Source organism: Dipodomys ordii, unplaced genomic scaffold (assembly GCF_000151885.1).
Source record: "Dipodomys ordii isolate 6190 unplaced genomic scaffold, Dord_2.0 Scaffold37, whole genome shotgun sequence".
Taxonomy (NCBI): Eukaryota; Metazoa; Chordata; class Mammalia; order Rodentia; family Heteromyidae; genus Dipodomys; species Dipodomys ordii.
In genome coordinates, this window is record NW_012267253.1 from 5272355 (window position 1) to 5286860 (window position 14506).

At 37.5% G+C, this 14506-nt stretch overlaps 1 protein-coding gene across 1 annotated transcript in view; it reads left to right on the forward strand.

Annotated features, from left to right (window-relative positions):
* The window catches only part of Camkmt (calmodulin-lysine N-methyltransferase), a 350451-nt gene that overhangs the window by 1378 nt on the left and 334567 nt on the right, over nt 1-14506 (forward strand). The window contains exon 2 of the mRNA XM_013017890.1: nt 10022-10194. Coding sequence (XP_012873344.1) covers nt 10022-10194 — 173 coding nt within the window. The remainder of the gene's footprint in view (nt 1-10021; nt 10195-14506) is intronic.

Here is a 14506-nt window from a genome sequence, read left to right on the forward strand (position 1 = left end):
GGTTCTTACTATTCATGCTATACATGTTTTTATTGGACAAAATGAGTATCTTCAAAAATCACTGTCTTAGAATTTGTTTTTGGTTAGGAGTCTTAAGTTAATAAGGACATCTTATTGATAGACATACAGATTTAGCTTCTCCAACTTGGAATTCTCAAATCTGAAATGCTCCTGATTTGGAACTTCTGTAGTGCAGACATAACACCACAAGTGGAAAATTCTACACCTGAGGTCATGAGACCCATGGTAGTGAGAACCAGGTGTACTGAATATATGGTATAGAAGTATCTTCTGGCCTAAAGGTTATATAAAACAAATGAATTTCATGTGTACACATGGGTTCCATCTCCAAGATAAAATAAATAATATATGAATATTCTCAAAATCCAGAAGAATCAGAAACATTCCTCGTCCCAAGCATTTCTCTGTCTCTCCTCTCTCCCTTTCTTTCCCTCTCTTCCTCTCCTCCTCTCTCTGGTAAGTGATTATTCATCCTTTACACCTTCACTGTCATGTAAAGCCCTCTCTAATACCTCTTAGAACCTCCCCCCCTCCCCCCTTTACAATAGGAGGAGCTCCTTGTTATAGTATTCTTTGACCACTTGATTGGAGACTCTGTTTTCACTGGAATATTTCTCCCTGGGAAAAGAATGATATATTACTAATCTCTGTCCTCTTCACCCAGTATAGGGCATGACTAGTTGATATGTGAAACCAGCATCAGATGAAGTACCATCTTTACGAGGACAATGCACCACAGTCCTTAGTGTATTGTATAGGTAATGTTTTGGCAAATCACAAATCACCATCACAGTGACAAACAGCAATGAGCATTATTTTGTTTGTGCATCAGGGGCCTTCTGCATGTTGATTGACTTAGGTATGATTAACTGGATGGCTTTATGCAGTATTTGTGCCACATTGTCTATATGCTTCTGATCCTTGAACCAATAATGCCAGTAGTAAAAAAGCACATTTTAAGCCTCTGCTTGCATGAAATTTGCTGGCAGCCTATTAGCATAAATGGTACAGAGCCAAACCCAAAGTCACAGAGCAAGGAAATAGAGTTAGCAAGGGGAATTAAATATTTTTTATAATAACTGTCTCTACATACATTAACCATTTGCAGACTCATAAATGTTTTAAGCAAGTGGACTCATTTATATCTCATATACACTCAGAATTGAAGACTGAGAAATTTAAACAGTGCAAGAAGTATGCAACTCTCAGGCTAGGAATGTAGTTCAGTGGAGGAGTACTTACCTAGCATATGTAAAGACCTTGTTTGATCCCACTTCTGGAAAAACAGCACTAGCATCAATACCAACACACACTCTCTCTCTCTCTCCCCCCTCTCACTCTCTCTCTCTCTTTCTCTTTCTCTTGGCAGCTATTCATGTTTTCTTGTTTTGTCCTCACACCTCTCTATCTTTGCATACCCCTTTCTGGGCCCAGTGTTGTCTAATGGTCCTTTATATTAACTGTTCAGTATTTCCCGTGTCTTGTAATTCATATTTTTGAGAGAAACTTAGTTGACCAGTTGATCATTGTTACCAGATCACATGGTACATTGTTGACATTTGCAGCTAGTGCTACTTTAATTAGATAATACTTGGAACTCTATGGATCAATAGCTGTGGATAATGTGGATACTGCTCTATTTTCCTCTTTATTGTGTCACATCGGGTAGGTGAGGTAGCTATTGACATCATGCTTTCATTATCCGTGTAGACAGTTTCATAGAAGAAATGCTTCATTTCCCAACATCAAAATAGGAAGTGGCCTTGAGGCCCAAGTGGTAGAGTGCTTGCCTTGAACTGAAGAGCTGAGGGGCAGCGCCCAGGCCCAGAGTTCAAGACCCACGACTGACAAAAAATAAAACAAAATGAAGAAATAAAAAAAGCCAAAATAATTTCCTCCAAGTTTGACCTTTATGTTCAGGAGAATACAATACTTCAGCTAATCTAGATTTTCAGTTCGCCCCACCAGAGCTACATAGAAAATAGGAGGTCAGTTCTTTAGAGGAAAGGATGGACGGATGAAAAAGTATCACAGGCCAATTATACAACCATATATTCACAAAATCTCTCTCTCTCCCCCTCTCCCTCCCTCTCTGTCTCCCTCTCCTTCTCCCATCCTCCCTCCCCCCTCTCTGCCCACCCTTTCTCTCTCCCCTCCCTCTTTTTCTCCCTCCCCACCCAGTCCTGGGGCTTGAACTCAGGGCCTGGGCACTGTCCCTAAGCTGCTTTTGCTCAAGGCTAACACTCTACTACTTGAGCCACAGCGACACTTCTGGCTTTTTCTGTTTATGTGGTACTTAGGAATTGAACCCTAGGGTTCATGCATGCTAGGCAAGCACTCTGTCACTAAGCTACATTCCCAGCCCCACCTAATCTCTTTAATGAAAGATCTTCCCTAGAAGGCTGAATATTTGGCTGGATAATCTGATTAATACAGCATTTCACCCTATCAGTTAAAGCAGGATGCTATATTTATGACTATTGATACTTAATGAGGCAGCGGGAATTTGGAATAGAATTGATTATACCTTACTTTTTATGCCTAGTCTACCTTTAGCTTTATATGATTTTTGAGCCTCAGGTGGTGGTGGTTGGTTTTTCATATATAAGGGAATGAGTTATTATACCTTGCTTTTTTATACCTAGTCTATCATCAGCTTTATATGATTCTTGTGCCTCAGATTTTGTTTGTTTGTTTGTTTTTTTCTGTATGTAAGGGAATGAGTTTTCTTTAGAATTTCTCCTTTACTGGATTGTTTTCAGGTGAAATTATTTTCCAAGGCCTGGAATGATTTCCTCTTCTATTCTTTTTTTTTTTTTTTTGGGTCTGGTCGTGGGGCCTGAACTCTGGGCCTGGGTGCTGTCCCTCAGCTCTTCAGCTCAAGGCTAGCGCTCTACCACTTGAGCCACAGCGCCACTTCCGGCTTTTTTCTTTCTGCTTATGTGGTGCTGAGGAATCGAACCCAGGACCTCATGCATGCAAGGCAAGCACTCTACCACTGAGCCACCTTCCCAGCCCTCCTATTCTTTAATCCAGTTATTTTATATAATCTTAATACAGATTTTGTTGATTTATATAATAAAAAGCATTGTCTATTGTATAAACATACAAGTATGACTGAGATGATAATTGCTTTTTTTTCCTACTGACATGAGGGTTTGAACTCAGTATCTCACACTTGTTTGCTTGCTTGACTGGTGCTCTACCACTTGAGCCACACCTCGAACTGTCTTTTTTGTTGGTTATTTTGGAGGTAGAGTCTCAGACTTTTCTTCTTGGGCTGGCTTTGAACTCCAGTCCTTCAAATTTCAGCCCTTTGAATAGCTAGGATTATAGGCATGAGCCACTGCGCTTGGTTTAATATTCTCTCTCTCTTTTCTGGTCTACGTGGGGCTTGCAATGGGCTTGGGTGCTGTCTTTGCGCTCTTTTTGCTCGAAGCTAGCACTCTACCACTTGAGCCACCGGGCTACTCCTGGCTTTTTTTTGGTGATTAATTGGAGATAGTCGTTCCTGAACTGGCTTCAAACCTTGATCCTCAGATCTCAGCCTCCTGAGTAGCTAGGATTACAGGTGTGAGCCACTGATGCCTAGTTACTTGGTTTAGTATTCTTTGTTTTTTTTTTTAAATCCAAAATGTAAAATAAAAACAAAAAATTAGAACCCTTAAAATTATTTATAGCTACTTGTCTATGCATGCATAGTTAAACTTGTGTTCTACATGAATGGTAAACTTTTGAGTGAGATATTACTTTTCCATTTAAAATTTCTCTTACAGTGAACATGGTTATTTTCAAACCATTTTCACCTATTCCAAGGTGCACATTTTAAATTTTAACATCTTTACAATTATTATATCTTTAGTTGATGGCTTAAATGCTTAAATGGCAATCTGTTCTACATAATAGAAATCAAAAGAAAATCAAATTTATTATATTTGATTAAAAACAATCATGGGATGGGAGGGCTATTTTTTTTTTTCATTTTAAAGGAGAACATTGAAAATCTTTGGCTGTCAGAAAAATAATTCTATGTAAACAACTGTTTTTGGTCCAAGATGCTATGCTTTAACTTATACCTGGATTGGTTACTTGAAAACAAATTAGAGCCTGGTGCCAGTGGCACAGCCCTGTAATAGTAGCTACTTAGGAGGCTAAGATCGCAGGATGGTGGTTCAAAGCCAGCCCTGGCAGGAAAGTTCTGGAGACTCTTATCTCCAATTTATCACAGAAAAAGTTGGAAATGATGCTGTGGATCAAGTTGTAGAGCTCTAGCCTTTAGCAAAAGGAACTTGAGCATAGCATACAGGCCCAGCGTTCAAACCCCAAGACTGGAAAAAAAATTGGTTAAATAGGTAAATCATATTAATGACACATGTTCTCTCCCTCCCTCCCTTCCTTCCTTCCTTCCTTCCTTCCTTCCTTCCTTCCTTCCTTCCTTCCTTCCTTCCTTCCTTCCCTTTTTATCTCTTCTCTCCTCTCCCTCTCTCCCTCCCTCCTTTCCTTCTTCCTTCCTTTCTTTTTTCTTTTCTAGTGAGGTTAGTAGGGTTTCAACTACAGGCTTCTTGCTCTCATTCAGCTTTTTCACTCATAGCTGGGGATCTACCTTTGAGCCCTGCCTCCAGCTTTTTGCTGGTTAATCGAAGATAAGAGTTTCAGGAATTTGTTTTCTGAGATCTCAGCTTTCTGAATAGCTAGAATTATAGGCATGATGATACATATTGTTTAATTATGTATATTTTTAAAATTATTTTTATTAAATTTTACTTTTTATTAAATTTATTAAATTGTATCCTTATTAAACTTATTAAATTTCAATTCCAAGTCAGATTATAAATATAATTCAGGAGTGCGTATTCTTAAATGAAGTCTCAAAGTGCCAAATATATTTAAATATTTTTAACTAGTTCTCCCATAGAAAGTAAATTTTAAGCAACAACTTTCAAATATATGAGATTTGTTATGTTGCCTGGGCTGCGTCTAATTCCTTGGCTCAAGTGATCTCTTTCCTCTGCATCCTGAGTATCTGGGACTATAGCACTACTCTTGACTAAGCTGCTTACTTCTTTTTTAGCTTGAAAATCAAGTTTATTTAATGAGCTATACCAATAAATGGGGTAGCAAATGCATAACAGATATGCCTGTCTTTTGAGTATTTTTTTCTTCTCCAAAGATAATGATTTTATTTATAATTAGTAATTAAGTAGTAGACTTGGCAGATAAAATAACAACAGAAAACAAGTCAGCATAACCCAGAAGTGTGTGCTTACTGGATACAGGATATTACTTCTTTCTCTCTTTTTTTTTTTGGGGTCCGGTCGTGGGGCCTGAACTCTGGGCCTGGGCGCTGTCCCTCAGCTCTTCAGCTCAAGGCTAGCGCTCTACCACTTGAGCCACAGCACCACTTCCGGCTTTTTTTTTCTTTTTGCTTATGTGGTGCTGAGGAATCGAATCCAGGGCCTCAGGCATGCAAGGCAAGCACTCCACCACTGAGCCACCTTCCCAGCCCCCCTTTCCTTTTCTATTTTCATATAATTTATTTTCTCTAGTAGTGGCCTTAAATTACAATCTTCCCATTCACAGCCTCCCAAGTAGTTAGGATTATAGGTATGAGCCCCTAGTGCCTGGCTTGGAATGTACTTTTTTTCCTTGCCAGTTCTAGAGCTTGAACTTGGTGTGGGCACTGTTCCTGAACTTCTTTTTGCTCAAGGCTAGCACTGTACCTCTTGGGCCACTGCACAACTCTAGCTTTTTTTTTTTTTGGAGTGGTCATGGGACTCTGGGCCTGGATGCTGTCCTTGAGCTCTTTAGCTGAAGGCAAGTGCTCTACCTTTTTAGCCACAATACCACTTCCCATTTTATGGTGGTTAATTGGAGATAAAGAGTCTCACAGCCTTTCCTGCCCTGGATGCTTTGAACCACAATCCTCAGATCTTTGCCTCCGGAGTAGTTAGGATTACTACAGGCACTGTCAGCCTCTGGCACCAGTTTGTACTTCTCTTTTAACTTCATTTTTTACTCATTACTACCTTTACCTTCCCTTTTTCTTTATTATCCATGTTTTGTGTTGTTGTACATCTTTGTAAGTAGCATTAACTCCTTTTTTATTTTTATTTTTTATTTTTTGGTTGGTCATGGGGCCTGAACTCTGGGCCTGGGAGCTGTCCCTCAGCTCTTCAGCTCAAGGCTAGTGCCCTACCACTTGAGCCACAGTGCCACTTCCAGCCTTTTCTGCTTATGTGGTGCTGAGGAATCAGACCTAGGGCCTCATCTGCAAGGCAGGCATTCTACCATTGAGCCACCTTCCCAGCTCACATTAACTGGTTATATTAACTATCTGAAGTAAGTAAATCTGCAAATTCTGGGAATGTTAAGCCTGTTCTCTTCTTTATTATGAAAGCAATAACACACACTTTGGAAGGTTTCTTTGACATTGTGTGATAACATATATAGAATAGTTAGAATAAGCCACATTACAAACTCACTATAAATAGTAACTTACTGTTGTCATTATCAGTTCTTCTCCATTACATTGAATCTTTAGCTTGTGATTTCTTTACAAGTGTTAGCCTTTTTTGCTTATTTTTATATCTTTTATCATGCTTGAAGCAATATAGTCATAAATGCTTTTCTTCTGGCTTTGATTCTCTTTGAATTTATATATTTTCTCTCTTTAAGAACTGGGCAAATCTAAATTTTCTTAGTTTTATATAACTTTTGGAAAAAGTCCTTTAGTTTTTCCTATCGACTTCTGTTTAGTGCTTACCTACTTCATTCTTTTGCCATTCTCATTTCCAGTGGAGCATTGTTACCTTTTTTTGACCAGAACTAAGCCCTGTTCTGAGTTTAAACCATCTTATTAAATTTAAGTCCTCTTCACTGTAGGGTAACTTATGCAAGCATTGGCCATTTTGTAGTGGGATCCCAAGTGTCAGTATACAGATTTTTTTTTTTTTTTGTTCCAGTATTCTCCGAAAGAAAATACTACAGTCCCCTTCTGGTAGATATAAGATTGTTTGTCTGTGATCTAGAAGCAAAGTGAGGAAAAAAGATATTGATTAGAGTAAAGAGCATCTTATGTCACTCTATGTATGCTATGTTTGATGTTTAATATCAGAAGTTTTTCTGTGATTCATCTTCTATAGAAATTTCTCCTTTAGGCTTGGAAATGTGGCTTAGAGGTAGAGTTCTTGCCTAGCATGCATGAAGCCCTGGGTTCTATTCCTTAGTACCATATAAACAGAAAAAGCCAGAAGTGCCATTGTGGCTCAAGAGGTATAGAACGCTCTCCTTGAACACAGAGAGACTCTGGGATAGATCCCAAGCCCTGAGTTCAAGCTGCAGGACCAATCTCCCTCCCCCGCCTGCCAAAAAAAAAAAAATCTCCTTTAGAGTTATGCTGTGGGAAAGAAGAGTAGTTGCCTGGTGTTGCTGATGAGAATCAAGGGATTTTGCTACTCTTTGTAGCTAAATTACAGGCATGAGCCAATGACATTCAGCTTAGCTATTCTTTTAAAAAGATTTTCAATTAACATTTCTGTGTTTAAACTTAATCCTTGTTAGTCAGCTTCCCATCATGGTAACAAAATCTGAGACAATAAAAAACATAAAACTAAAAATTATATTGGTTTTGAGTGGAAGCATTGATTTTGGTCTTTGGTGGTGGGGTGCTGAAGAGTAATTGAAGAGAATATGGCCGATCAAACTATTTAGATAATGACAGGAAACAAAAGAGAAGAGGTTTGGCTCCCAGGTCCCCTTTGAAGGGCATACCTGTGGTCATCCAGGGACCTCCCACTTGGCCCCATCTCCTAAAGGTTGCAACATTCAGTAGGGTCACCATGGGGCTCAAGATTTAGCACATAGGCCTTTGTGTGGGGACATTCAACGTCTGCTTGCTGTATAACAGTCCTCTATGTTATTTGCTTTATCCTAGTGCCTACATAACTCTTTCCTAAGTCTGTGAAGAACTTTGGTGTTTCTTGGCTTTCCTATTGCATTTAGATTTCAGTTGTTTTTTTTTTTACACACTGCAATTTAGTTACCACTTATTATTTTTCCTCCTTGTCCTTTTGGGTTTTTGATATTTTTTCCATGTTAACTGCTATTAATGGGGAGTTGTAAAGGATGAGAGATGACCCTATACATGACTGCCTTCTTTAGCAAGAAGTTATTTAACTGTTAATTCAGTACTGACTCCCAGTAGTCTACTTCCATATGACATACATTGTCCTATATAATTTTTATAAAAGCTTTCAGCCTGCAGTGCCTGAGTTAGGCACTCTATTAGAAGCTGTGAGAGAGACAGACACTGTTTGTGTCTCACATGGGAAGAAACTGGGCTCCAAGAACTATTAAGGGCAGATATCCATGTAAAAATGATTGAGGAACAGATTAGGAATCTTACATAGTTAGATTTGATGTAGTTCATTTTGGAATAAACAGACATGTATGGCTCATAAATAATACATCTTAGACTTTTATTGTGTTCAGCCTAGGGACCCTAAAGCTTTTTTCATTGATCAATATTTTCTTCTTCTTTGCTTCATGTAGTTAACAATTTGACGTAGTCTTACTCACTAGCAGTTATCATTGATTAAATAACACATCGATTTAATGACACGGTATCATGACTTTAAGCAGTTTCCATTAACCTAAATAATTTGATTTGAATATTATTTATAATGTACAATGGGATTGGAAGGGCATATTTTGTAAGTGGTGGGTGATGAGGTTATTAGTGTGTTGAGATTCTCTAGGTGACAAAACTTCAAATATTATTTGTGGCATTAAAATAACTGAACCTTTAAGCTAAGAAGAAACATAAAAAGTTATTTGACTTGATATCTTATTATAGTAAGTGCCTTTACCTGATATGGATCACATAAAGAATTTTTTTTGTGTGTGAATACATTTTTCATTACTTCTAATAAATAGAATGGCATTGTATCAGATCATGTGTTAATTTAAATTATAAAAGTGTTTTCTAAGATTATGTGACAATTCAATGTTTTTACTGATGACTTATGGTGCCATTACTTTGACATTATTAATTTAATTATTAGAAAATATGTTTTTAGACTTTAGAAAAGTTTCTATAATAAGCTCTATTGCGTAGCATTTGACAGATAACAAGACCCTGCTTTGGAAAAGGCTTTCAAACATTTTTTTTCATGACATTTTCAAAAGGAGGTAGTTTCTGATCCTCCATTAAAAAGACCATTCTAATTTTTTTGAAATTTAACTTGCACCTTCTAGTTTATGATTCTACCTCATGGACAAAGGTGTTCATCTTCTCAGTTCTTTTTTTTGGGGGGGGTGTCCAGTTGTGGGGCCTGAACTCTGGGCGTAGGCACTGTCCCTCAGCTCTTCAGCTCAAGGCTAGTGTTCTATCACTTGAGCCACAGCGCCACTTCCGGCTTTTTTCTTTTTGCTTATGTGGTGCTGAGGAATCGAACCCAGGGCCTCAGGCATGCAAGGCAAGCGCTTTACCTCTGAGCCACATTCCCAGCCCTCAGTTCTTTTTTTTCTGGAACTGGCAACTATTGGTCATAAAAGCTGTGTTTACCTTTCTACCTTTATCTCCTTTTTCCGCCTGGTTCTGATGCTTGAATTCTGGGATCTGTCCCTGAACTTCTTTTGCTCAAGGCTAGTGTTCTACCACTTGAGTTTATTGGAGATAGAGTCTTGGGGACTTTCTTGTATGGACTGGCTTTGAAACTGCGATCCTCAAATCTCAGTCTCCTGAGTAGCTAGGACTTCAAGCAAGAGCCACTGGTGTCTATCTCATTTATTTTCTTTTTAAGATACTAGATTGGTAAATTTTCATTATGTTCCTTGTTCTTCCAAACATCGTGTGTATCTTGTGTTTAGTAGGAGGTTGGTTGAATTACCCAATTTACCATTTTTGGGAGTGAATGTTTCCTTAGCACTTACATTTTGAACAGTTAACTTCCAACAGGCTTATGTACTATGATCACAATGTTTGGTTTTTATTCCAAAGGTTCTGAAGCAGAAACAGCTGGATGATTGCCTTCGACATGTATCTGTAAGAAGATTTGAATCATTTAATCTGTTTTCAGTAACAGAAGCCAAAAAGAGGGAAACTGAAGAGGAAGCTGGCACATGGGTCCAATATGCAAGTGTCTTCTATCCTGAATACAGTATATTCTTAAGGTAACCACGGTTTTAGTTACAAAAATTACCTTAGATGAAAAATAACCAATAACCATTATTCTTTCTGTTGAATTTTCAGCTCTTAAAGTTAAGAGCTTAGGTGTTGCAACTTTGTGTTTATTGGTTTAACTGAGTATGATCAGACTACAGAATAGAAATACTTAGGAATATGGCAGATTTTGAGGCTAACTTGAGCTGTTCTCTCATAGCATTAGATTATGATAAAAAGCCAAGTTCTTCTGGATACAAAGAAGGCTGAAAATGAAAACAGAATTTTTCAAAACTACTCTTCAAGCAGTAGTTATCTGAAAAAAATCAAGCTTTGGTATTTTCCCATTCATGTTTTGTCATTTTTAGGCTTAGAACTTGAAAAATAGAAGGGAAGGGAAAAAATTCAACTGAACACTGATATTGTGAGAAGAACACACTATTCTGACATTAATTTTGTTAGAAGAAAGACAAGAGAGTTGCAAACTAAAGTAGCAAGATACTCGTTTTTACTGAATTAATTTTCTCTCACTGTTATATTCTAGCATGTTGTAATAATACTGTAGTCATTTCATCCTTCTAAAATTGGCCTTTTTCCAACAGGATTTCACATTTTGAAAGAGAAGGAGGGGCACATTTATATAACTGAAAGAAGAGCAAAAAGCATCTCAAGTAGAGGTGTGACTGATTTAAGACTTTGGTGAGGCTAGGAATAATTTTAAGAAAAAGTTTTTTTTTTTTTTGCAAAGGATGTATATTTATAGCATATATTTCTTAAACTGTTTTGGTTTTAAATATATGTTTTAGAAGGTCTTGCATTAGCTAAAAATTTGGGATTTGTATAGAATTTACTAGGATAGGCAGAGAAGAACAATTAGGGTCTGGTTCCTTTCTTGTTTTATTGAAAACACCAAGTAAGAGAGACAAATGTAGGGCTTTTGAGCTTGTTATACATTTGTACAAAGTTTTAAATAAAACACTTCAATTGCCTTCCACTCTCATGGACTAAATTCCATTTAGTCCTCAGTTAGGAACGAAAGAAAAGTACATTAAATCCTTCCTAGGCACCAGGTACAGAGCTAAGTGTTTTGATGTATTTTATTTCATAGTAACTATAGGAAATAGTAAAAACAATTAAAATTAAAAAGAAGGAAAAAGAGTGATCTAGTAGAAGTCTTCAGAGATTAGATTTAAAAAATAATAAGTTTAAATTGGAACAAGAATAATTTCCTGATAGCTTTAAGGTTGATCAGGTTGAATATGAAATCTAGTATTATTTTTTCTTTCTTTCTTTTTTATTTATTTTTTGGTCATGGGGCTTAAACTCTGGGCTTAGGTGCTGTCCTTCAGCTCTTCAGCTCAAGGCGAGCACTCTACCTCTTGAGCCACAGTGCCACTTTCAGTTTTCTAGTGGATTATTGGAGATAAGAGTCTCACAGACTTTCCTGCCTGGGCTGGCTTTGAACTGTGATCCTCAGATCTCAGCCTCCTGAGTAGCTAGTATTACAGTTGTGAGCTACTGGCACTGCGGCCTGAAATCTGTTCTTGAGATTTTTCCAAGGAAGGCCCGATTATCCACCCAGTGGGGATGATTTTGATATATTATTATCTGGAGTCCCGGCTTTAGAAAAAATGGATACTTCTTTCTAACAGCATGGGTCTTTGTAATACAGTCATTTTTGAAAGAATAAACTTAAGAATGCCTATCCAAATATGAATTCCAGGTTATGCAGATAAGACAAGTAACTGAGCTAAAATTTTGCCAAAATAGCTGCCAGATTTTTTTCTCCTTTAGCCTTGTAGTTACTGTACTTCCACATTTATTGGGCAAAAGTGACAACACTTAACTGTAATTCTAGTTTAGAACATGAGCTTAGAAAGGATTAAAAAAAAATCCCAGACATACAGTATTAATAATGACTGAAGGTTTATGCTTATTATGTGATAGCATTGTTATAAATGGTTTTTCCTATATTCATATGTTAAATCCACACATCATTGTATTATTATGAAGAAAATATTGTTGTCATTCTTATTTCATAAATGAGGGAAATAAAGGCCATGCTTCTGTGGCTCATGCTTGCAGTCTTTGCTACTTAAGACACAGAGATTAAAGGTCAGAGCTCACCATTTGAGACTAGCCTGGGCATAAATACAAGACCCTATTTCAATTGGTAGCTGGATATGGTGGCATACCTCTCTCATCTTAACTACCATGAGAAATGAAAATAGGAGGGTCCTGGTCCATGCTGCCCTGAGTATACTAGAAGACCCTATTCAAAAAATTAGCAAAGGGAAAAGTGCTAAGGTATTGATCAAATACTACTTAGCAAGTGCGTGATTCTGAGTTCAACTCTCAGTACCACACACACACACACACACACACACACACAAAATGAAGAAGAAAAGAATAAAATGAGGAAAGTGAAGTAAAGAGATGTTAACTAATTGGTTGAGGTCAAATAAATGGGCACATAGTAATTATGCCTGTATTCAGTCAAATCCAGGTCTGATTCCACACCTTGTATTTAAAAAAAACCACATTTATACTTGGACTTGGTAGATCATATCTATAAGTCTACTGCTCAAAAGATCAAGAGGATTGGTGTTTGAGGCCAGCCTGGGCAAAACATTCTTGAGACTTTGTCCTAACCAGTGAAAACCTGAGTATAGTAGTATGTGGCTATTGCCACTGCTTTGCACAGAAGTCCTTGTGCTTGCTAGACAGGTGCTCTACCACTTAAGCTATACTCTCAAACTGTTCCTGATTTATTTATGGTTCAGGTATGATTTCATGTTTTTGTCTAGACTTAGACTATAATGCTCCTACTTATGGCCTACTGTGTATAGCTGGAATCACAGGCCTGTGTGACCACAACTGGCTTGTTGACTGACATTGGATTTCATTAACTTTGTTTCCCTGTCTGTCCTCAAGCTGCTATTCTCTGGACCTCTGCCCCTTGACTAGCTGAGATTATAGGCATAAGCCACAACAGCAGTCCCTTCAGTGTTTATTAAATATAGCAGTATGGAATGATTGGGAAGCATGATGATTTGCACCTTCTAATATATATGATGCACTATCTTGGGAGCTTAAATCTATGAAAAGTTAAGTAATAAAAATAAGCAGAAACGTTAATCAGACAATTCAAGAACTCTTATCAGGTAATACATATGATTTCCAAATGATTGGAAGACTTCATTCTTCTTAGGAGTTTAGAGGCAGTAATAGTTTTTGGAAAGATTTAGATCTGTAAATATTTGCAAATTTTGGAAAAAGGGAGAAACCATTCTTGGTGAGAGGAAGGCAAGATGAGAAATAGGCAAGATGAGAAAGCACAAAGCAGAAGGCCATCAAGATCTCGGGGGAGAGTGTCCTCATAAAGAGCTGAACATGGATTGGGTTGTTATGGTTTCCTCACACACAATACTTAAAAGCTCTATTTTTGCTTCCTCAGTTCCTATCACCTAAGCTGACCTACCACATCCCAACAGAAATGACACATAGGGAGAGTAATACTTAACCGTACTAGTTGTTAGTTTTATTCACCTTAAATGTTCCCATTGATTGTTAGAATGTTTTCTTAGACTCAAAATAAATACTCTGAGGGAGTTAATAATTAGATGTCTGTGAATTCAGAGTACATAGTTTATCTTATTTATATGGTTAAAAGATAAACAAGCAGTAGCCTAACTTAATGTTTTGACCATTGTTTTGTTAGCCTGATATAATGATACTTAAAAGTATAAAGAATTCTCCATGTGGCAGGGTGCTCATATCTCATACTTATAGATCTGACTACTAAGGAGACTGAAATTTGGAGGATTGTGGTTTGAAGCCAACCAGTAGAAAGTCTATAAGACTCCTCTCCAAAACAATTAACGAAAAGCCAGACTGGAAGGATAGCTCAAATAATAGTGCACCAATTGAACAAACAAGCTGAGCAAGTGTGAAGCTATGAGTTTAAAACACTGGTAATAGAAAATAAAAATTCTTTCCCACCCTCTGACTTCTCAGAAGAAATCTACATTTATTACAAAAGTCTGATTATAAGATTCCCAAGATTTGTTACCATTTCTTTATATGTGAGAATGATTAATTCTTCGTTTAAAAAATTGTTTGGAAATTAAAGTAGGACTCTTAATTTCTTCACAAAGTCTTTTTGTTTTTCTAGCACCTTTTTTTTTTTTTGAGGGTCCGGTCGTGGGCCTGAACTCTGGGCCTGGGCGCTATCCCTCAGCTCTTCAGCTCAAGGCTAGCGCTCTACCACTTGAGCCACAGCGCCACTTCCGGCTTTTTTCTTTTTGCTTATGTGGTGCTGAG